Here is a 23,765-nt window from a genome sequence, read left to right as displayed (position 1 = left end):
TGCAGAATCCCCAACAGATAAATATCAATTTTACAAGATAATATTCCTGTCTCTAGCTGACTTTTTCTCCCTCTGGGGTATATTTACTATTTATTTTGTACCTTTGATTTTTAGCCTTGGGGGATTTTACCTATTGCCGTCCTACTGTATTAAATATCCCATACAATGAAATAAGTTAGTAAGGAAAAGATATCCCACAAATATCCATTTTTGATTCTTAACATATGGGGGAAACAGTTTAAAGAAAAAGCACTTCAACGTGTAGAAGGGAAAGATAATCTTAATTACGATGATTTCAATTCAGGATCAACATGTAGTGCTCTGCATACAAGGGAACACTTACTAGCAGTACTTGAAGACTTGTGAGTTGGAATTGCATGTTACTTGAAAGACCTAATTAAGCTAAATTTTGGTGCACAGCAGTTGTACATGATTTCATGTTTATGTAGCAAAATGCATTGAAATGTACTAGTTTTGAAACATACATGTAAAGATAGTTGTGGAAATTGTCTATTATATTTTCCTTGTGTGTCTCATTTATTTAGAGCATAAAGTTTCTTTTTTTAAATTGTTCTAACTGAATAAGGCTAAATGAATACTGTAATTGAAATTATATTTTAAATCTTTGTCATGAGTTTTTAAAAGAACTATTGCAAATTGTATCATTCCTGATTACACAGAACTTTGTGGGTGGTTTTAAATAAATTTTATACTTCTATTTTGCACCTAGTAGTCTAATTTTTCTTTCCTCTTCAAAATCATATTTTTTAAATCTAATATCCAATAAAGTTCACTTTTTAACTACAAAGGACTATAAGATTTGGAGATGACCATCAGCAGTGGAATGATACAGTTTTTAAAAATATGGTAAATGATATGAAGTCCCTCGAACACAGAAACCATATGTACATTTCCCTCAGGAGACCTCAACCAATGCCAGAAAAAGCAAGACTGGCTACATCCCACAGCTACTCTCCCTGCAGCTTTAACACCAACTGACAGCAAGATAATACAGATCCCAGTCCTATCGGCTGGGCCTCACTTCCAACCCTCTATAGAGTTTAATCTGCATTGCCAGATAGCCAACTCTCCTACAAGTGCCTCTCAGAACTAAATGCAACATGCACCACATTCAGCTTTTGTCTGGTCATCACTCAAAGTGTAAACCCCTCTGTCAACTATCACGTCCTGAATGGTCATCCCCATACTACTCTGTACTATCTCTTCTGGCTAAACCATTTCATCTCTCACCTTCCTTCTCATCCTTCCAAGGAGTCCTCTGAAATTCCCACTCTGTGATCAGCAATTTCCCTGTGACTTTTAACTTGATCTTCTCTTTAAATGCATGCTCTATTACCTTATATAAAATGAAATCTGGTTTTCCTCTAAGGGCATCATTACACTGGGAGCCTCGTAAGTGGAGAAGCTTATCTCTACACTGCACCAACCCCTGGTTGGGTGTGAGTGTGGGAGATGTTCTTGTCCCCAGTTGTCCTCCTTTTAAAAGTCACACCAGTGGGTACAGTTCTCAGAGCCTTCTGAAATGTTCTTCCCAGGTTGTAATCCTCAAATTTGGCTTGAATAAAATTTTCCATTTCTTTCTTTAGAAAATAAATCAATTAAAAAATAAAATAAAATTCACACCAGCTAGCTCTACCATGCCTCCCCTTCTCTATTATCTTCCTAAATACTCAGCACTTATTGATGACTTTGCCCTTGACACAAGTTATTCTTCCCTTCCTTATTCTTGCTATCATTCTGGGTAATTCTGAGTAATTGCATTGAACAAGTGAAACCTCACTGAATGAGTGAAACCTCATCCAGCGACTTTACAACTCAGCTCTTTGATCTTATCTGGTCTTTCTCTCCCACTTGACCAGAGCCTCCTACTCCCACAGTCACAGAATGAAATACATCATCACTTCCAAAATCATTAGTTCCAACATCTCACATCATGACCTCAACCACCTATCTGTACTGTTTGTTCTGTCAGCTGTTCCCATGATAATTTTTCTACCTCATTAGAACCTCCATTGGTCTTTATTTCTTCCTATGCAAAATTTCCCTCTACATCTGGTTTATTTCTTCATTTCAATCATTCTCTTGCCAACACTTTCCATCCTCTTTTGAATCAGCCCTTTCTGGCTAGGCAAGAAAAATATTTGGCCAAAGATCAATGAAAATTCTTTCTCCTTGCCAGGCATCAAATTTATTAGTAGGCTAATTTATAGAACTGAGAATGAAAACTTCAGAACTTATTCAGAGACAGGTGTCACTCAGAAATATCTTTTATTTTCTTTAAAACATTTTTTAAAGTTATGTTTATTGAGATGTAATTCACATACAGTAAAATTCTCCCTTTACATGAGTTCCTAAGTTTTTGACAAATGTCTGTAGTCCTGTAACCACCATGCCAATCAAGGTATAGAACAGAACTATACAATAGAAATCAAATGAGAGTTACATCTGTAGTTAAAACTTTTCTAGTATCCTCCACAAACTAACACAATATAGCAAGTCAACTATACTTCAATAAAACTAAATATTAAAAAACTTAAAAATTATAAAAAACTTTTCAAGTATAGCCACACTTTAAAAAGTAAAAATGAAACAGGTAAAATTAATTTTATTTAATTGAAGTATAGTCAATTCACAATATCATGTTACTTTCTGGTGTACAGCATAGTGATTCAATTATATATACATATATATTCTTTTCCATATTCTTTTTCATTATAGGTCATCACAAGGTATTGAATATAGTTTCCTGCACTATACAGTAGGATCTTGTTGTTCATCTATTATATATATATGGGTAGTTAATATCTGCAAATCCTAAACTCCCAATCCCTCCTCACCCCCATTCTCCCCGGTAACCACAAGTTTGTTTTCTATGTCTGTCTGTTTCTGTTTTGTAAATAAGTTTGTGTCATTTTTTTTAGATTCCACATATAAGTGATATCATATGGTATTTTTTTTCTCTGTCTTACTTCACTTAGAATGACAATCTCTAGGTCCATCCTATTGCTGCAAATGGCATTATTTTATTACTTTTTATGGCTGAGTAGTATTCCATTATATAAATATACCACAGCTTCTTTATCCAGTCATTTGTCAGTGGACATTCAGATTGCTTCCTTGTCTTGGCTATTGTAAATAGTGCTGCTATAATTGCACTGGGATGCATGTATCCTTTCAAATTACAGTTGCCTCTGGATATATGCCCATGAAAGGTATTGCTAGATCATATGGTAAATCTGTTTTTAGTTTTTTGAAGAATCTACATACTGTTTTCCCTAATGACTGCACCAAATTACATTCCCACCAACAGTGTAGGAGGGTTCCCTTTTCTCCACACCCTCTTCAGCATTTATCATTTGTGGACTTTTGAATGATGGCCATTCTGACTGGTGTGAGGTGATACCTCATTGTAGTTTTGATTGCATTTCTCTGATAATTAGTGATATTAAGCATTTTTTCATGTGCCTATTGGCCATTTGTATGTCTTCATTGGAAAATTGTTTGTTTAGGTATTCTGCCCATTTTTGGATTGGGTTGTTTGTTTTTTCTTATTAAGTTGTATGAGCTGTTTATATATTCTGGACATTAAGTCCTTGTCAGTCTCATCTTTTGTAAATATTTTCTCTCATTCTGTAGGTTGTCTTTTTGTTTTACTTATGGTTTCCTTTGCTGTGCAAAAGCTTTTAAGTTTAATTAGGTCCCATTTGTTTATTTTTTATTTTATTTCTATTGCCTTGATAGACTGCCCTAAAAGAACATCGCTAGGATGTCAGGTAATATTTTGCCTGTGTTTTCTTCTAAGAGGTTTATAGTGTCTTGTGTCTAAGTCTTTAAGCCATTTTGAGTTTATTTCTGTGTGTGGTATGAGAGAGTATTCTAACTTTATTGATTTACATGCAGCTGTCCAGTCTTCCTAACATCATTTGCTGAAGAGACTGCCTTTACTCCATTGTGTGTTTTTTTTTAAATTTTAATTTTAATTTTTGGGGGGAGGTAATTAATTAGATTTGTTTATTTTTAGAAGAGGTACTGGGGAATGAACCCAGGGCCCCCTGTATGCTAACTATGCACTCTACCACTTGAGCTATACTATCCCCCCATTGTGTGTTCTTGCCTCCTTTATCAAAAAAACAAAGATTTATTGACCAGAAGTTTGTGGGTTTATTTCTGGGCTCTCTATTCTGTTCCATTGATCCATATGTGTGTTTTTATAGCAATATCATGCTGGTTTTGATTACTGTGGCTCTGTAGCATTGTCTGATATCTGGGAGGGTTATTCCTCCAGCTTCATTCTTTTTCTTTGGTATTGCTTTGGCAATTCTGGGTCTTTTGTGATTCTATATAAACTTTAGGATTATTTGTTCTAGTTGTGTGAAAAATTCCTGAGTAATTTGATAGGGATCATATTAAATCTGTAGATTGCTTTGGGTAGTATGGCCATTTTAACAGTATTAATTCTTCCGTGGATATTTAACCTTATTAATCATGGGGATGTAAACTGCTCTAGTCACCGTGAAGAGGTTGGCAGTACCTCAAATAGTTAAGTATAGAACTCCATGTGACCCAGAACTCCTCTTCTAGGTATAAACCTAGGAGAATTGAAAACAGAAGTTCAAACAAAAACTTGTATGTAAATATTCATTGAATCTTTATTCATAATAGCCCCCAAAATGGAGACAAACCAAAGATCTGGCAAATGGATAAACAAATGTACTTTAAATTAGTTTTAGCCATAAAATGAACAGAAGTACTGATACGTGCTACTACATGAATCTTGGACACACTATAGTAAGTTACAAAAGCTAGACACAAAACGCCATGTATTATATGATTCTATTAATATGAAATGTCTAGGACAGACAAATCCATAGACAGAAAGCCGATTAGTGTTGGCCCCCGGCTGGAGGGAGCAGGGATTAAGGATTGACTGCTTAATAGGTAGGGGTTTCTCTTAAGGGTGATTGCACACACAACCTTATGAATATACCAAATTGTACAATATAGAATACTTTAAAGAATGAATGACATGTTAAGTGAAAATACCAATTTTTCAAAAAATTTAGGACAATACCGCAGGATATACCATTCTTCCTATCACTTGAACTACGGGAAAAAAAGACAGAAAAACACAAAATGGCGGCGGGCTCGTTGGATCACGTGACTACCAATTCTTTCCTTCCCTTTCTCAAGGAATCCTTTTCCTTTGAGCTTGCGCGGAGACACACAGAGGCTCATTGTTAAGCGAAGCCAAGGTAACTCTTCTTAGGCGCGCTCTGGTTCTAGCTGCGTACTGAAAGGGGTGAGCGCATTGAAGGCGAGCTGGGAGCGCGCACGTAGAACGTATTCCCGTAAACGCCGATCCTCGGAGAGATGGGGAGGAGGGGAGAGGCGTGGAGGAAGAGGGGGGAGTTGGCGCATGCGCTTAAGGCTGACGGGTTTGAAATGGCTTCGGGGTTAGCCCGGCCCGGATTCAGGTGAAGGTCTAGTCCTCGCGGTTGGAGCGGCGGGCGTCCGAGCCCGGGTTCTTAACGTCCTGTGGGATCCGCGAAACGGCCAGGAGGGACCATTTTGGTAGCACGGCGTCCGTAGGCCGGCGACGGTGGGGCTCTTGCGGGACTGGGACGGGAGGGACATGGTCCCTTTTGTGCGGGTCGGAGCAGGCCCCGCGCGGCTGGCCCCTCCCCCACCGCCTCGCTTTTTTCCCCCGCGGCCCCTCAGGTGTCTCCAGCGTCCCTCAGCCTCGGCCTGGCGTTTTGGGAGGGACTGCCTGCCGCCGTCCCGCGCTCCGGAGCCGCTGCGGGCTTAGCCTCCTGGCCTCGGGTCTGGGGCGTCGGGGCCGCTCAGGGCGGCACATATTTGGAGGAATGGAAGCCTTCTCCGCCCCGCAAGGGGGTTAAGGGGACCAGGGCTCTCGGTATCCCCATCTTGGCGTTTCGTCCAAACTCGTGCGATGGAGGACTCTGCCTGCCCTGGCCTGCGGCCCGCGAGGAGCTGGGGCTGGAGGAAGATGGATGGCAGAGCTCTGGCCCCTCTGAGGCGTGGGGGGAAGGAGGGAGTGTGCGAACAGAGATCTTCGCTACTTCTGGCTTGATTTTGGGGCGAGGGGTCTTCGCATTGGTTCTTTTAGGGGCATCCGTTATTTCAATAGCCTTTTCCCCTCGAGGGAGGAGAGAGAAAAGGAGCCCCCAGTTCCTTCCCTACTCTAGAAAGTAAGGAGATGTTTGTTATTTAAATAATATTCTTGAATACTTTTATTCGGTGTCTCGTCCCGATTTCCGTTATTGGTTTCGTCACCTTCAATCCCCGGCTCATTGCCGAAAGAAACAGGCAGGCTATATATTTCCTTTGAATGTAAAACTGTGTACTTCTTATTGTTAAAAATTAGGTAGATAACAGCAGATGGTCTTCTGTTTAAATGTGATGGTATGTAGTTGTAGAAAGAAGTGCCTTTCTTGTAAGTCTGTCCCTAATGTTATATATTGAAATTGGGTGCCTTTGGTGTACTACTTGATGTAAAATGTTTTTGCTGCATATCGGACTTCCATAAGCGTCTAGTTATTTTTACTTGATCTACGAAGATGTCCTCGATAAATCGAACGTTTCTTTAAAATAATACTTCCGTAATACTTAACAGTTTCGTTGAACTTTAAACTGTGGATCCTTTCTTAATAGATCGCTGCTGTAGAAGACAAACAAGCGAAGGTTTTCCCCTCCCTTTTATCATGGCTCAGTTTGGAGGACAGAAGAATCCGCCATGGGCTACTCAGTTTACAGCCACTGCGGTATCTCAGCCAGGTCAGACTTCTGAACACATGTACTATAAATGTGGGACTGCGGGACATGTTCTAACTGTGAATTAGGCTATGCATAATTGTAAGAAGTTTGCAAATGGTGTATCTTTTAAGCTTATCTGTGAAGCTTTTAAAAATTCATGGCTCAACAAGCAAAAAAATCTGTTTTACACAGCAGTCCAAACAGCAGTTTGGACAGTTTTATATAGTTTTTCAAACATTAAATTGATTAACTTTTATTTGGTTTAATTATGTTAGAGGTTAGCAGCCATGCATTAGAGTTTACCTCAGTTGACAAGTTAAGGTGTCAGTATTCATAGTCATATTTTAAAATAAATGTATTAATCCATACCTTATGAAAAATTATACATGACCGATTTTCAGTTAAAGTAGAAAAACCAACTCTAAAGGATTCATCAAGCAAAGAAAGAATAAATAGATGTAAAAGGAGCGAATGATTACATTTTCAAAATAAAAGTAACAATATATTGTTGAAAGTGTTTGTTTCAATGTTTCTTCCCATTGCTCTTAGGAATTTTTTTTTTTTTTTTTTTTTTTTTACCATTTCTTGGTTATGATTTGAATCTTTAAACAAGTTTCCCAACGAGCTTTCAGAATCAGATTTTGAGTTTGAGTTCCTAAAAAAGTTGCAGCTTATTCTGTTAATTTGAATGAATTTTTATTTATGACATATACTAATTCTTGGCGGCAGTTTACTTAAAATTTTGTAATTCGAGATCATTTGCAGATATACTGTGATCTTCCAATTGTGGTGTTATAAATTTGATAGACATGATTATCTAGTTATGTAGATGACCTTTCTCTTTAAAGAAAAGGATAATTCAGGGTTTTTATTTTACTTACTCTTGGTTTGAGGGGTTAAATGATGAAGTTACTTATGCAGATAACTGAAAATAATATGAAATAATAGTTAAAGTTTATGTTTAATTCAGATTCAAGTATTTCTCCTCTGTTAAATAGTGGGGACCCTAATGATAAGTTGGTTTTGAAGAAACAGGAATTATTAGCAACTACTGTATGTCTAGAAGCAAGTGCTGTGTACTGTTATTTTGGTAAACTAAGCATGTTTACCTGTTTTTTTTCTGCTTATAATTTGTTTTAAATTCGTATCTGTATTGTTGCAATAAAATAGCTGTTATAGTGAAATTCTATTGTTGATAGCTCTTAACATTTGTAACTACTTAAGTATACACTACTTTTTTTATTTTAAAACCGAACATAGGAGACACCCACAGTTTAAGAACTTGTCAAAGTAGGTATTATATATTGGTCTCCTTTTCCATATTTGGCAATAGAGAGTCCAAATGTAAATAATGGGTTTTGTGTAAACAGAGCTTGTATTTGTGCTGCAGGAAATTTTTTTTTTCTTAAACCTGTCATTAATCCTAGTTTTTCAAAATCTAAAATTTAATTGATGCATCATCGTTTCAGTAAGTAGACAAGTATTTTGTTAGCATCTATGTTCAGCTTTCCTATAAAAATCCTGGAGTAGCTTCTAAGAACTCTAGTGACAATGTTTTTATTAAAATATTTAATTTCTAGGGGCTATATTTTGAGCTTTCTCCTGAAAGCTTGATATTTTCTTGTCTTCATTTTAAAGCCCTCTTTAAATGACTACTTAGTAATCTTATTAGAGGTGATTCTCAGAGCCAAGCAAATTTCTGTCAAAGTTAATTTTTTTCAATCTTTAAGCAATTAAAATGTCTTATTTACATCTTACCTCAATGGAGAACATTGTAACCTAAGGATGCAACACCTGAATGTTTCTCTGGCAGCTTCAAATACAATTTGAGAAAAAATTTCAGCGAAGGTCACTAAAATGACTTAGAGTAATAGTGTAGGTGCTTGTTTTACTCTAGTTAAAAAGGAAATACATACATTGAAATATGCCAGATAATGTTAGTATCAGAGGCTACTGTCATAAATCAAATGACCATGCAACAGAAAAAGGTTAATGGGATAATTCAGCTCAAATGAAGTGTTTGATCTTTGTTTCTATGTATCTGATTCACTTTCTTCTGAGAGCAATATAAAAACTACCACTATTTCCTTTTTGTATATAACTTAAGATGGTTTTGTTCAGTTAATGGCTTTGCTGTTCCATTTTTAGCAGGATTATTTTGCATTTGTACTAATTCTGAAATTTCTCAGCTAACAGTGATTTGAAAAATTCAGTGCATTCACAGAGATGACATTTAAAATAAGATTAAAAACTTCAGTAGAAGCATGCGTACTAGCAGTTTATTGGTGAAATCTTGTAAAATTAAAGATTAGTATTTGAATTGTTTCTGATTAATTTTAATGCTCTCTGTTCAATTAAGGGAAAGTTAGTAATTTCATCATCTGTCATCTTTAATTTCCTTTTCCTTCATTTCCCATATTCAGTCGTATATCAAACATTGACTTTTTTCCCTTTTGAAAATGCCTCAAATATACTCCTCTATTTTACATTTAGGCTCTCTACACTTTACCTTTGGGTAACTGCATCAGTAGCAGGTTTCTATTGCTTCTAGATCCTATGCCAAAGTCTCACCTAGCTTTCAGGCCCTCTCATACCCTTCCCAAACCTTTATATCCTAATCCATAATGCTTATCATAAATCACTCACTTAAGTTAGGGTGCTCTTTTTCCCGTCTGTCACTTAGTGGTGTTCTGTATTTATTGTCCTTTATTAAGTTGTAACTGCTTTTATTTGCTTGCTTCTCTTAACCTACTAGATCTGCTACTTTTAATTTCTCCCTCAATTCCAGTGTATCTCTGAGATGTGATGTTCCTAAAGCATGACTTCTGTGTAAATTACAGAACTTTCCAAAGCTGGATGGGATCTGAGCTAGATTCTGTCTCAACTCCTTTCTCTAACAGATGAAGGATTTGGGGCCAAGAAAAGTAAAGAAATTTGTTTAGGTCTCAACAGAACGTCACAGAAGAGTCCAGTGTTAGAACCTCCGAATTGTGGTTCATTATTTCTTCCATTACTCTATTTTATTTATCCTCAAAAATGTCTTCAGGGACTTTAAGAATACATTTCAAACTCCTTGTGATGGTATGCAAGATCTTCTGTATTTCCAGCCCCATTTCTTGTATCTCCTCCACTGAAATAACTTGTTTTTAATATTTAATCCTATTTTCCTATCTCCTAGCTGAAGTGGTATGTATTCAGTGACAGTCATACTTGGGACCAGAGCTTTTAGGTTTGAGAGTTTTTAACAATTTTCTGTTCTGTAAAGAGACATTGAGAGGGATAGCTGGCAAATCACTGATTGAATCTTTAAATAGCCTTTAGATGAATTATATTGACTTAGGAGTGTCTTGAGTGTATTTGACTCAAAATATTTGCTTATGTATATAATTGCAACAATATTAAAATGTTTGGATGGATTTGGCCAATTCAAAACTCTTTTCTCACCCATTTCTTTGACTGTATGATGACTGCATTCTGGCTATAGACAAAAAGTGAGCTAGTCCACTTTACTATAGTAATATGTGGTGGTTTAATACAGGTGACTGAAGCGAATACCAATACAGTTGTGTTTTTTTATTGTTGTTTTGGGTTTTTTTTTGGTGGGGTAATTAGTTTTATTTATTTGTTATTTTTTATTTAATGGAGGTACTGGGGATCAAACCCATCACCTCATGTATGCTAAGCATGCACTCTACCACTGAGCTATACCCTCCCCGCCAGTAAAATTGTTCTAAATGTGACTTCATTTTTCCTACCTCTTCAGTCTGGCCCAATGGTTGTCTTTTAAAACCCCAGTCTCATGAATCAGAAGCTCAAGATTGTTAAGTTGCAAGATCCTTGGTCTTTTTCAAACAAATAATAGCTGATGGTGTGTATATTCTTAAGTTAGTTATCTCCTGATGGAATTAGATGTTTCCAACACATTTGGTAGAAAAATAAGATTGCTGCTGGGGTGGGCTTAACTCTTTTTAAACACTGCTAGCGTTATATAATAGCAGACTGTCTCCAAAACATTTTTTTTGTGTGATATGACTCTTTGAAAGAAATGGGGTTGAAAACTAAGTAAATATCAGAGGCCGTTAAGGATGGAAGAAATCATATGACATTACACGAATGGTGTCTTCAACTTCCTGGGACGGTCAACTAACAATTAGTCAAATAGTAGCTAGAAGAGACTATGGCCAGGATCACTAATCATCACTTTCATGGGACTTCAAGAGTGTGAAAAGAGGGGGAGGTATAGCTCAGTGGTAGAGTGTATGCTTAGCATACATAAGGTCCTGGGTTCAATCCCCAGTACCTCCTTTAAAAAAGAAAGAAATAGATAAACCCAATTACCTCCTCCCTCCAAAAATAAAAATAAAATTTAAAAATATTAAAAAAAAAAAACATGAAGGAGCTATTGTCTGCTAGGGTGTTAATCTGTATAGAGACTGTAAGAACCCCATATAACACTGATTTATTTGCCTGTTCCTTACAGTAGAACAGCTCTCTACTAAGAACTTTCTAGACTGATAGATATATTCTTACCTTCATTGTCTGATACCGTAGCCACTAGCGACATGTGGCTGTTGAGCACTTGAAATGTGGTTATTGTGACTGAGAAACTGAATCTCTAATTTTATGTAATTTTAACTAATTTAAATTGAAATAGCCAATATGGCTAGTGGCTAGTGTATCAAACAACGTGGATAGTATAGAAGATTACAATACTTGGAATATATTGTATTTAAAATACTATTTTGTGCCTTAATTTTTTTTAAATGCTCATGGCTTACTTATAACTGGAAGTTTGTGCCTTTGACTCCCTTAATTTCTTATTCTTTTGTTTGCTATTTTCTAATTTCTTATTCTTTTTTTAAACATTTAAAAAAATTTTTTTAAGGGGGTAAGGGGTTTACTCATTTATTAACTTTTTTTTAGAGGAGGTACCGGGGAGGACCTTGTGCACGCTAAGCACGCATCTACCACTTTGAGCTATACCCCACTCCTTAATTTCTTACACTTAATGCCTTAATTTCTAATTCTTAAAAGGTAATGAATAATTCTAGTCATTGGGTACATTATGGGCTTAGAATAGAATCTCAAAAACCACAACAATACATTGACCAATGAGTTGTCTGATTTTAAGAAAGTTATCTGCATGGGGGCATCAAGGGTTTTGTGTTTGTGTGAAATCTAATCTTTAAAGATCACTTAAGGATGTTGAGCTGAAGATGACATTTAGAAGACTTTAGAAGTCCACTTGATTTAAAACCTGGGTTTATAAGTGTTAGTAAAACTACAAGCTATAAAAGAATCCCCCATATCTTCATGTTATTTTTCTCTGTAAGTAGTTTAAGATTGCTTTTGAACATATATTGATATGTGGAAATTTCCAGGGATAAAGCATTGCGTGACCAGTGCCTTAGATAATTTTGCAAAAGGTTAAAAAAAGGAGTGAAGTTTCTCGGGTCAGTTTGAGGTGTTTTGAATTTTATCATTTCAGAAGAATAACTCACATCAGTAAAGATAGGTGTAAAGATAATAAGGATTTTTGAATTTAATAGTGAGCTTGATAAGATAAAGGGGTAACAGACAAGTGACAAGTTTCTCTTATGTGTTTTAATGGTATGTTTGCTGATATTCAGTATATAATAACTACTAGTATGTCATAACATGGATGCTTCAGTCATGTGAAACTGATTTTACATTTTAGAAAGTAATTATTTTACATTTGTCCCTAAAGGTTTAAGGAAACTTAGCTCTTAAGTTTACTTTGCCTGTGGTAGCCTGTAGTCATTTAGGGCTCATTTCATAGGTTTATCTGTGGAAATATTGATATGTAGTTACAAGTATCTCTGTTTCAGATGAGTCATGAGACCTTCAACAATTATTGAATCAGGTACATATAAATCAACAGTGTTCCAATGTGGGTAATTGGAAAAGATCTCTGATAACTATTTGGCCACTTAAGTAGAGAGAAAGATTAAATCAGAGCTTAATACCTTTGTACTTTGCAACGTATAGAATTATCTTGCAGAATATTGATTATAGTAGTACACAAGAAGAGTGGAGAATGCTATATGTAAATATTCAAGGGTAGCTTCTCAGATATCCACAAAAAGGAACATTAATAAATATTAATGAAATTTAGTTTATTGAGATTAAAATCTCAAATGTAAATGATTTATAAACGTGTAAAAGCCACAACCGCATGTACAGTGATTTCCGAAAATTTTAAATAACTAGCTAGTGGCCACAACATTGTAGATCAACTATACTTCAATTAAAAAAATAAAAAGGTCTAACCTTCTCCCCCACACACAAAGAACACTAGCTAGTGGTGTGAAGCAGCTAGTAGAATGTAAATTTCCTTCCCACAAATTTCTGCAAGTAACTGAGCCCTTAAATACCAATTAATCTGTTTTGTAGTTGCTAATTCATCACACTGTCAGAAATGGAAAATAGATGGTAGGTATCACCTGTCATCCCACCTACTTAATGCTGGGCTGCTGTATATTGTCAGCTTCTAGAACACTTAGAAAAGCTATAGGAAAAAAAATAGACTTTCTTGAGATACTAGCTCCTAGCCCTTGTGCTGTAACAGCTATCAGTGGTTTGTTCTGGAAATTGGTACCAGCAGAATGAAACAGATCTGAGGAAGCTCAGGTCGGTGAAAGAGATGGGTACGATATTTGAATCAAAAGATGTTAATTTTGGTCAAATAGGACATCCCAATCTGAGAATTTAAAATACTAATAATTTTTCCTAGGGTCTTTCCTTGTCTTGTGTTTACATGAGAATTTTGGCTTTTGTTATCCTAAAACAGTGGTTTCTTAACCTTTTTTGGGGTCTGCAATCTTTTTGAAAATCTGTTGAAAGGTTTGAACTTTCTTGTCTGTAATTTTTCATACAGTTTTCAGAAGGTTAACAGGATCTACTGGTTAGAACCTGTGCCCTAGATTTCCACACCTTTTTCTCTATTCTCTGTGCAGTTAACCTTATTTTGAATTGACATTGATGTTAAGACATTCCCCCACTTCTTTCTGTTTAAATTGATTTAGTTAGTCCTGATTTCTCCTTTCTGCCCATCTCTGGCCTTTGACTTACCTTAAAAACAAGAGAGAAGAAAAGATTAATGTTGTAAAGGTTTAGCATTGTTTATTCAGGACATTTAGAAGATTTTTTCCCATCTTAGATACTTTATTTTTCTCATCCTTTTTTAATTTTTAAAAATCAATGTTTTAGCAGGGAATAGTTTGTAATTTACAAGAATTCTAAACATGATTTCTGGAATTTTTTTTCTTTTTGCCCTACTTTGTTGTTGGTTCTATTTTTAAGGTGAACTCTTCAACAACTAATTGATGATGAACCTCATATTTCTAAAGAATTTATGAGAGATTCTAGACTAGATGTTTTGGTTAATTCATTAATGCTCTCTGTTCTGTTACTGTAAAGCACAATAGTGTTCTTTCTATAGGGTTATTAACTATTACAGAGAAGCATTTTTTCAAGTTAGTCTCAGATATAAGCAAAATGCTTTGGGAAAGGGAGTGTTACATGAGAAGATATTTCTTTCATGGTGACCTCTTTGAGAGTCATGATTCTTAGTGGTGTGTTAAAGGTTCTGAGAAATCCTGCAGTAAATATGTGCTTAATTCACTGTATCATAAACTTTTAAAACTTTGGGCCCCCTTTTTTTGAACTTTAATGTCTTGGAGAGCTAGTTATTGTTCCACGAGATACAGTTTTGGGAAGTACAATACTAGACTGTAATTTTTAGTTGGTTGCTTTTTTTTGCATTTAATAGAATTGCATAACAGCATCAAAAATCTTACATTCTCTTCAGCTTTTCACCTCCTCTAAGCATACCTTAAACATTCAATGCCTAAGTCTCTCTGAGCCCTCCCTCCAGTTATTTGACTTAAACAAATGATCTTTAAGTCACTGTGGTTAATTTTATCTCTTATTACTCAGTACAGTGGTGCAATAAAATTGAAAACTTTGTGTTTTTAAAGGGTTCCCAAAAAAGAAAAAGTGAAATATGAAAATAGTTGTTTTCCCATTGTTTCCTAGTTTTATAATTCTTCAGTACAAAGTAGACGTACATGAACATTTGGCCAGTAGGATGTTTTAAGTATGGATCACTTCCAGCAACACTGTCTTTAATGTATGATTCTAATCTGTTTGAAGATAAAAAATACATTCTAGATTAGTAAAATAAGATGATTTATTTTCTTTTCTTCTTAAAAACTTCCTAAATATTTCTCAAGGGTACTTTAACCTCTTGGCCTAGGTAAGGTTGGTGGGGTTCATTCTGTTGTTTAATTTTATAGATTAATATTTATTCTTATATCTATCATAACTTGAACATTTAATATAAAGTCATTAGGATCTAAGGTGGGACATGAATCAGTTAAGTTTGACAAACATTACTGAAATTTTTCTTTAGGTTTTTACTAAGCAATGGCAGACCATAATGCATATCTAAGCATTCACTGAAAATTCCTGGAAAGGATCCAAATAATCTTGATCCCCCCCCCCCCCCTTTTTAATCTCATTTTAGCTGCATTGGGTGTTCAGCAGCCATCACTCCTTGGAGCATCTCCTACCATTTATACACAGCAGACTGCATTGGCAGCAGCAGGCCTTACCACACAAACCCCAGCAAACTATCAGTTAACTCAAACTGCAGCGTTGCAGCAACAAGCCGCGGCTGCAGCAGCTGCATTACAACAGGTGACTCTTTAATAAATTTTAATATGTGACATAGACAACTATCAAATCTGAGTAGCCAGGGCAAGTACCTTCATGTTTTAAAGAATGAATAATTGTGGGGTTTTTAATATTATTATTATGCTTATTGTTGTTTTCTGGTGATAAAAATTATATATGCCCAGGACATACAGAGACATGTAGTTGCATAGTCAAAATTCTTATAGTTTAAGTTCTTTTATCTTAATTATTTAAATAAAATTCTGTTTTTAACGAATCCCAAAGTGTAGGTAATCACTATTTTGTTTATTTTAGATGAAATGTAGCTGTTCCAGATTCCTTTTTAGTGTAATTCTAGTTATGTATTTGTATGTATATGTACATATATTGCTTTCTGAGAATGAATAAAACTAATGTCCATATTTTTTCTTGAAAAATCTTTTTTCCAGCAATATTCACAACCTCAGCAGACCTTGTATAGTGTGCAACAACAGGTTAGTTTGTATTTTCCATGTTAAAAACTGATTTTCTAAAAGTCATTTGTTCCAGCTAAGTTTATATAGATTTTATTTCCCATCAGCTGCCTCAGTGTGTGGTTTGAATTCTTTTAGGGTAGAGGAAAAGTGGTAGGTAAAAAGGAGTGTCTCCAAGGGAGATGAAGATAGGAGAGAGGTCCTAAAATCTCAAATTCCTCAACTGGCAACCAGCCTTTGTCACGTGTTTCTAAGAAAGCATGCAGAGGATAGTCTGAAAAGAATCACTCTGTTAATTAGTCTTTGGCCCAATACTCCAGTCTGAAACTTCTAGCACTACTGTGCTATGTAATATACTAGACCACATGTGAAAATGGAAAGCTCCTTTTTCCCACTTGAAGAGTAAACCCTAGACAGACCATTGGCTTTCAGCCTGTATTTATTTAAAGCAACTGAATGTTACCTTTTTTTCCCCTAATGAAATTGTATATTGAAACCCAATATATAAAATATAAAAATAAAGCTGTTGAAAATATGAGGAAGCCTGCCCTTGTAGTTCCCACTTCTACTCCCAAGGCACATTAGAACAATTTGGAAACTCCTTACTTAGACTAAAAGTTTCTTTGACTCCTTTTCCCTAGGCTCTTAACTCTAATCATGTTCTTCAGGGGTTATATCTGTGATGGTAGGAAGAGGTAAGAAAAACTGAACCCAAGGAGAAGTATGTCAAGGAAAGAAGAGTTTGGCCTGCTGGAATCTGTATTGGTTCTAGCCTAAGCACCCATTCTAGGCTTTTCTGGGATTAAGAAGTAGTCTTCATCCCTTCTTAGTGTCATTAAGAAGCTTTAGGGAAGTATAGTAGTCAGGAAAGGAAAAGAGGTTACGAGAGAGAGGTATCAAAAACTTGGATCCAAAGAAACATGAGGCTTCTCAATCTATTGACTCTTGTTCCTAGATCCGTGCCCCAATTTCAACCTTGACTTAAGTCCTTTGGGGCTTCAGAAGCATTGCATTTTCCCTGAAGATTACAATATTCCACTAATAATTGTTGCGTTCAGCTTCTAAAGAATTGATAAAAGATTGGTGTCCAAATTGGCTATCTTGTTTTCAGATACCCTTAGAATTGTATTAGTACTGTTAGGAAATATATTACTTAAGACTGTTGTATTATTTTGAACATGAAGGTGGCAATATTCAAGTGTTCTTGCCCTAAAAAATGCCATTACTCATACATTCGTAACTTACAGAAAAATGGTAATTTGATAGATTTAACCTTTAATACATGTCGACCCAGGTAAACTTTTGAGTGTTTTGAATTAGAATATCAGAGATTCTTTTTCTTTTGTGTGTGTGTGTGTGTGTGTGTATTTTATTGAAGTATAGTCAGTTTAAATGTGTCAGTTTCTGGTGTACAGCGTAATGCATGATACATGAACATAGATATATTCGTTTTCATATAGATTCTTTTATCCTAGTTTAAGTCAAATTTCTGTTCCTGAGTTTTCAAGTTTCCCCCTTCACACCAGTTCCTTTTGCTTTCTGGCAATATTATACTTTGCTATTGCCAGAAAAACTGTATGTATGTCAGAATGTGGGGTCCTTTATGGTATCCATGCCTTTGGCAAATCTGACTATGCAGAGCGCTTCTCATTTTAGGGGGACATTTGTGAATTGGATAGCCAATAATATTTTTGTTCCGAGTAGCTTACTGATGATACTGAATCATTTCTATAGCATGGTAATTAATATGGGGCAGAATTAGAACACTACGTCGCCCCAGGGAATTGTATGTTATTTTGTGGATGTTATTTCTATGAAATAACAAAAATAATTTCTTTATTGTTACTGAATGAGTTAGTTATATATAATGTCTACAGTTGTAGGAAATCTTACACCTAATGACCTGTTACTTTTCATGTATTTCTTAATTGGAAAAATACTCATTCAACAGGAATTTTTCCTTCTGTAAAGCATCTATGAAACAGCAATTCTGACTGATATTTATCTATTTTCTTCCTGTTTTTGTTTTTTCTATTTTTAGTTACAGCAACCTCAGCAGACTCTTTTAACGCAGGTTAGTTTGGCATTTATTTCTTCTGGATATCTGAGTGAAGAGTAGACTAAAGTTTTATTCCTATTCTAGTTTTTCCTTCAGGGTTTAAAGATGAATATTTGTTGGATTCACATATAGTTTCGCAATATAATTTTAAATAAAGGTGGAAAACGTGTTTTTGTTTTTTCTTTTGTGCTTTTTGATGGCAGATCCCACTGTGGTCTAGTTTGAATAAATGAGATATTTTAAACTTAATACTGATTTTGGCTTTTACTTTTTCTTTGTAGCTAACATTTTTAGGAATTCTTTTGTATATGATTACATCCTTTTTAGCTTGACCTTAGTAGGTAAAGTTACTGTGTTCAGCTTCATTTTTCAGCAACGTTAAAAAGTTTGTGAACTTGAGACACAATGCTACTTTAGACTTTGTGGACCATTTACAATCTCTGTTGCATGTTATTTTCCCTTTATACAATTCTTTAAAAGTGTAAAAACCATCCTTGGCTTATAAATTATATAGAAATCACAAGCTGTGGGCTAGATTTGTTCTGTGGGTCGTGGTTCACTGAACCCTTATATATGCTTAGAGTGACATGCAATGCAACTGTTAAAAAGAAAGCAGAACCTCTAATAATAGCTGGGGACAGTGATTATCCCATGGATAGGGAACTGGGTAGCTGAAGAACAGGAGTAAGAGAGACACTTTTTACGATATAACCTTTTGTATCTTTTTAGTCTTGAATCTTTTTTAAAAAAAATAAATTATATCTCAATTGAGAAATCAACCTCACTTTCTGTTTTTATTTAAGAACTAAAATTGATTAACCCCTACATCATATTTTCAATCTCCAGTAGTAGCATTTCAAAGCTAAGTAGAAAGGTTAGTCTTTTCTTGGAATAGGATTTCCCAAAATGTGCCTGTAAATCATTAGTGTCTTAGGATGTTAAAGAAACTTCATGAGAAACTATTGTAGCTATAGTTTAAGAAAAGCTGAGTTCCTTTACTGTACATAAGACTTTGCTTTTTTCCCCCAGTTGTAGACCTTAGAGACTTACTTAATGGGGCAGGTGTGTAAAACGAATTCCATGGTTTGAGTTGAAGAATCAGATAACTGTTTCTTTTTAATGATTTTATTTCTATATATATATAGAAATTTTAATCAATAATATGTTGTTATTCATGCTTGATTGTGCCAGAAAAGACCAGTGAAAGTATTACTCCTTTTCCCCAGTTTTATTGAGATATAATTGACATATAACATTGCATTAGTTTAAGGTATACAACGTGATTTGGTAATATGTATATATTGTGAAATGATCTCCACAATAAGTTTAGTTAACATACATCACCTTACATAGGTGAATTTTTTTTTCTTCTGATGAGAACTTTCAAAATCTACTCTCTTAGCAAGTTTCAAATGTATGATACAGTCTTCTTAACTATAGTTATCAGCCCTGTATATTGTATCTCCAGTACTTATTTATCTTATAACTGAAAGTTTGTACTTTTGGACCACCTTCACTCATTTCCCCTAATCCATCCCACTCCTCTGGCAGCCACCAATCTGTTTTCTGTTTTTATAAGTTCTTTGGGTTTTTTAGATTCCACATACAAGTGAGATCATACATATGTGTATTTCTCGATCTGACTTATTTCAGTTACATAGGACTTTCCTGAGTCTTTGTCATTGCCACTATGGATTTTGGATTTCTAAGAAAGGGACAGAATATGCAGTTTTTTAAAACTCATTGCCTATGGTGACTTTTTTTCCTGAAACAATCTGAAGAAATTAACCTGAGAATTTAATCATGAAGCAGATAAAAAATAACATAATTTTTCAGACTTGAGCCTGATGTTCAAGGTGTATATACCTATTATCTAACTTCAGTAATTTTAGCATTTTGGGTTAGTTTTAAGTAGTCAGTTTTAATTTCTAGACTATTTCAAGTCACTACCTTAATTTGATGTTGATTTTGTTTTATAGCCAGCTGTTGGATTGCCTACAAGCCTTAGCTTGTCAACTCCTCAACCTGCAGCTCAGATAACTGTATCATATCCAACACCACGGTCCAGTCAGCAACAAACACAACCTCAGAAACAGCGTGTTTTTACAGGGGTGGTTACAAAACTACATGATACATTTGGATTTGTGGATGAAGATGTATTCTTTCAGCTTAGGTAAACTTCATTAGGTGTTGACAGATGCCTTTTGGTATTTCCCATTAAGTATATAGATAAGACACCTGCTTAATTGTGTAATGGAATTGTGGTTTAGCTGTAATTTTCTGCTTTAATCATTCAGCCTGTACCTGTGACATTTTTTGATGGAGAATGTGACTGAAGGTATCTTTTGATTATTGAACAATATCTTTTAATTATTGAATAAACTCGTTACGGTGAATTCTTTATAAATGTTTTATAGGAGTGTACATTTCTAGTTATTCATGGGCGGACTTTAAGTGAGATTAAGGATTGAAATAGTCAAATGCCTTTTAAAATTTCATCTTCTGTTTGACATATCTAATACTAATATAAACTAAAAATGTTTTAATTGAAAAATTAATGAATAAAATTGATTGATGAACTAATGTATTTGAAATAGTATTTTGTGACTGTGGTAGAGGTTGCAGGAGATATATATTACCTTGGATCAAATATATTTCTAATGAACTTATTTAAAAGTACTTTGAGCAATTAAAATTTAATTTCTGTATAAGATTTTTCTGTAAGTGGATCTCCTGTTTTCCCATCTTTTCTGCATTTCTCTCTTCTTTCCAAAGCTCAAAGCAAATCTTACTCTTGGTTTATAAAAGAAAGTGCTGTAGTGGGAGGAATATGGTATTAGGAAAATAGGGGGGTAGAAAATTATTTCTTCCACTTAAAACTGCATTTATATAGCAAGGGTGAAAAATGATCAGTTCTAAAGTAAGTATAAGAGGTATTTCTACTTTTTTTTGTATTTTTTTTTATTGAAGTATGGTCAATTTACAGTGTTGTCAGTTTCTGGTGTACAGCATAATGTTGCAGTCATACATACATATATTCGTTTTTATATTCTTTTTCATTATAGGATACTACAAGATACTGAATATAGTTCCCTGTGCTATACAGAAGAAACTTGCTGTTTATCCATTTTATATATAGTAGTTAGTATCTGCAAATCTTGAACTTCCAATTTATTCTCAGTTTATCCCTCCCCACCCCTGTCCCCTCCAGTAACCATAAATTTGTTTTCTATGTCTGTGAGTCTGTTTTGTAAACAAATTCATTGGTGTCCTTTTTTTGGATTCCACACATAAGCAATATTGTACGGTGTTTTTCTTTCTCTTTCTGGCCTACTTCACTTAGAATGATAATTTCCAGATCCATCCTTGTTGCTGCAAATGGCATTATTTTATTCTTTTTTATGGCTGAATATTCCATTGTATACATATATATATACTACAGCTTTTCAAAAGAGCTTTTTAGGCTTACATTTCAGATATAGTTTACTTTAAAATGCTAAGTATATAAATCTTTTTTGGAGGAATCTCTTCTAATTGTGTTTGTATTTAACTTAATTCTTTTTCAGTGCTGTCAAAGGGAAAACCCCCCAAGTGGGTGACAGAGTATTGGTTGAAGCTACATATAATCCCAATATGCCTTTTAAGTGGAATGCACAAAGAATTCAAACGCTACCAAATCAGGTACGTAAAATAGTTAGGTATTATAAAAACATGGTAATTGAGTCTTCCAATTTACAAAGATTTTTCTTTCTTTTTAAATTTTATTTCTTTATTTTTGTTAAGAATCAATCCCAAACTCAACCTTTGCTGAAGACTCCTCCTGCTGTACTTCAGCCAATTGCGCCACAGACGACGTTTGGTGTTCAGGCTCAGCCCCAGCCCCAGTCACTGCTGCAGGCACAGATTTCAGCAGCTTCTATTACACCACTACTGCAGACTCAGCCACAGCCTTTATTACAGCAGCCACAGCAGAAAGGTATTAACATGCAGTTTATCTTTTCTTTTTATGTTTCAGATTAATACATAACTGTTCAGTTGTTAAAATAATGAGAGTATGCTTTTAATTACAAACAAGAAAGGGACTTGCAGAATACTTGAAAGGAAGCTTAACTATCTTATATAGGGCACTTATATAGCTATTTGGAAGGATTTTTATTTTATTGCTGTTATTCAAAGACATGCTCTTTGTGAACTTCAAGTAAATATCAAAACTAATAATCCCTTGTCCCCCATTGGTATCTTATCTGTAATAGAAGAAAATGTTTTGGAGACTTATTTCTTATGAACATAACAGCATTTTATATACATGTAGAATGTCGTGGCAGCACGTTACTCTGAATCGTGGTGCTTCAAATAAATGACCTGTGTTAAAAATTTTTGCAAATTGATAATTTGACACTTTGAATGTTTTCTTATCAAGACATTGTTTAAAATGGTAGCCTTGACTTTAGGAGAAGCCTACTTAGTTGGTATTTTAAAAAACTGTAATTGGCATTTTCTTTTATTGTAAATTGACACAAGTATAACAAAGTTATAAAAATGGATTGCAGTGTAATATTATTATGTGAACATCTGTGTAATGACTGCATGGGAGAAAAAAATATTAATGTTAGTTAACTCTGTTTTAATAGTTTTACTCCAAGTAAACTGCTCATAATATAGTTTAGCTTTGCCTGTTTTTGAATTTTACGTAATATGTGATTCCATCTGTATGATCTTTTGTAAGACTTATTCAGTGTTATGTTTTAAAGTTTTTCATACTGTTCATTCTGTGTGGCTCTAGTTTCTTCGTTTTCATTGTTGCTTAATATTCCATTGTGTGAGTATTGTAAAATTTATCTGTTCTTTGGTAAACATTTGGATTGTTTCTAGTTTTTGGTTTCTGCAACCACTGCTGTAGGTTCCTAAAAGAGAACCATTTCCTATATTACCATAATCTACTATCACTTCTAAGAAAAAGCATTTAAATATCCTGTTTATATTCAGACCTCCCCAGTTGTCTCTCAAATGTCTTTTAAGTTTATTTTTTGTTTCCTAAACAAAAAGCCAGTCAAATTTCATGTGTTGTGTTTTGTTATATTTCTTTAGTCTTTTTATTCTAGAATAGTTTCCCACTTTTTCTTTCTTCCTTTTTGGCATTGATTTTTTAAGAAATTGGTCTAGTTGATTTGTAGATTCTTTTGAAATGTTCTGTTCTGGATCTTTCTTGATTCCTTGTGATATTTTTACTGTGTTCCTCTTTCTGCCGTATATACTATAAACTAGAAGTTAAGTCTGAAGGTTTTTGGCAAGAACACATTATAGGTGATGTTTTGTAATTCATACTGCTTCAAACTAGAGGGCATATGTTGTCAGATTCTTCTATTATTGATGATAAATTTTATTACTTGATCAAGGTGGTGGCCATAGATCTCCCCATTATAAGAGTTCTTTTCCTCTGTGTAGATAACCTCTGAATGATACCTTAGTGCTCTGTGAATGTCTTGTTGTATAGCAGTCTTTGGTTTAATGTCTGTGGATCAGAGGTTGGCAAACTTCAGCTCTGGGATTTGGTCTCTGTCCTGGTTTTGTATGTTCCCTGAGCTAAAAATGGTATTTACATTTTTAAAGAGTTGTTAAAAAATACACAAATATACAATTGGTCTCTATCATTTGTGGGTCACAAAATCTAAAATGTTAGCCAAATTTTTCTATATAAAATTTAACCAGGTAATCCTTTTGAACTTCGTTTAAGTAAGTTA

General features: G+C 34.7%; 1 protein-coding gene across 3 annotated transcripts in view; it reads left to right on the top strand.

Moving 5' to 3' along the window:
* Nucleotides 1-5,436: 5,436 nt before the first annotated feature.
* Nucleotides 5,437-23,765, top strand: part of CCAR1 (cell division cycle and apoptosis regulator 1) — a 45,698-nt gene continuing 27,369 nt past the window's right edge. The window contains exons 1-8 of one of the 3 annotated variants that reach the window (XM_010985818.3): nt 5,437-5,620; nt 6,694-6,816; nt 15,344-15,516; nt 15,942-15,986; nt 18,007-18,039; nt 20,004-20,197; nt 21,591-21,705; nt 21,808-22,000. In XM_010985818.3, coding sequence (XP_010984120.1) covers nt 6,744-6,816; nt 15,344-15,516; nt 15,942-15,986; nt 18,007-18,039; nt 20,004-20,197; nt 21,591-21,705; nt 21,808-22,000 — 826 coding nt within the window. In that variant the 5' untranslated portion in view covers nt 5,437-5,620; nt 6,694-6,743. The remainder of the gene's footprint in view (nt 5,621-6,693; nt 6,817-15,343; nt 15,517-15,941; nt 15,987-18,006; nt 18,040-20,003; nt 20,198-21,590; nt 21,706-21,807; nt 22,001-23,765) is intronic. The other 2 variants (XM_031461177.2, XM_031461179.2) reach the window with 2 other exon arrangements.

The sequence above is a fragment of the Camelus dromedarius genome, chromosome 8 (assembly GCF_036321535.1).
Source record: "Camelus dromedarius isolate mCamDro1 chromosome 8, mCamDro1.pat, whole genome shotgun sequence".
Taxonomy (NCBI): domain Eukaryota; kingdom Metazoa; phylum Chordata; class Mammalia; order Artiodactyla; family Camelidae; genus Camelus; species Camelus dromedarius.
Note: the sequence above shows the minus strand (reverse complement) of the source record. Positions and strands in the feature narration are given on the sequence as shown.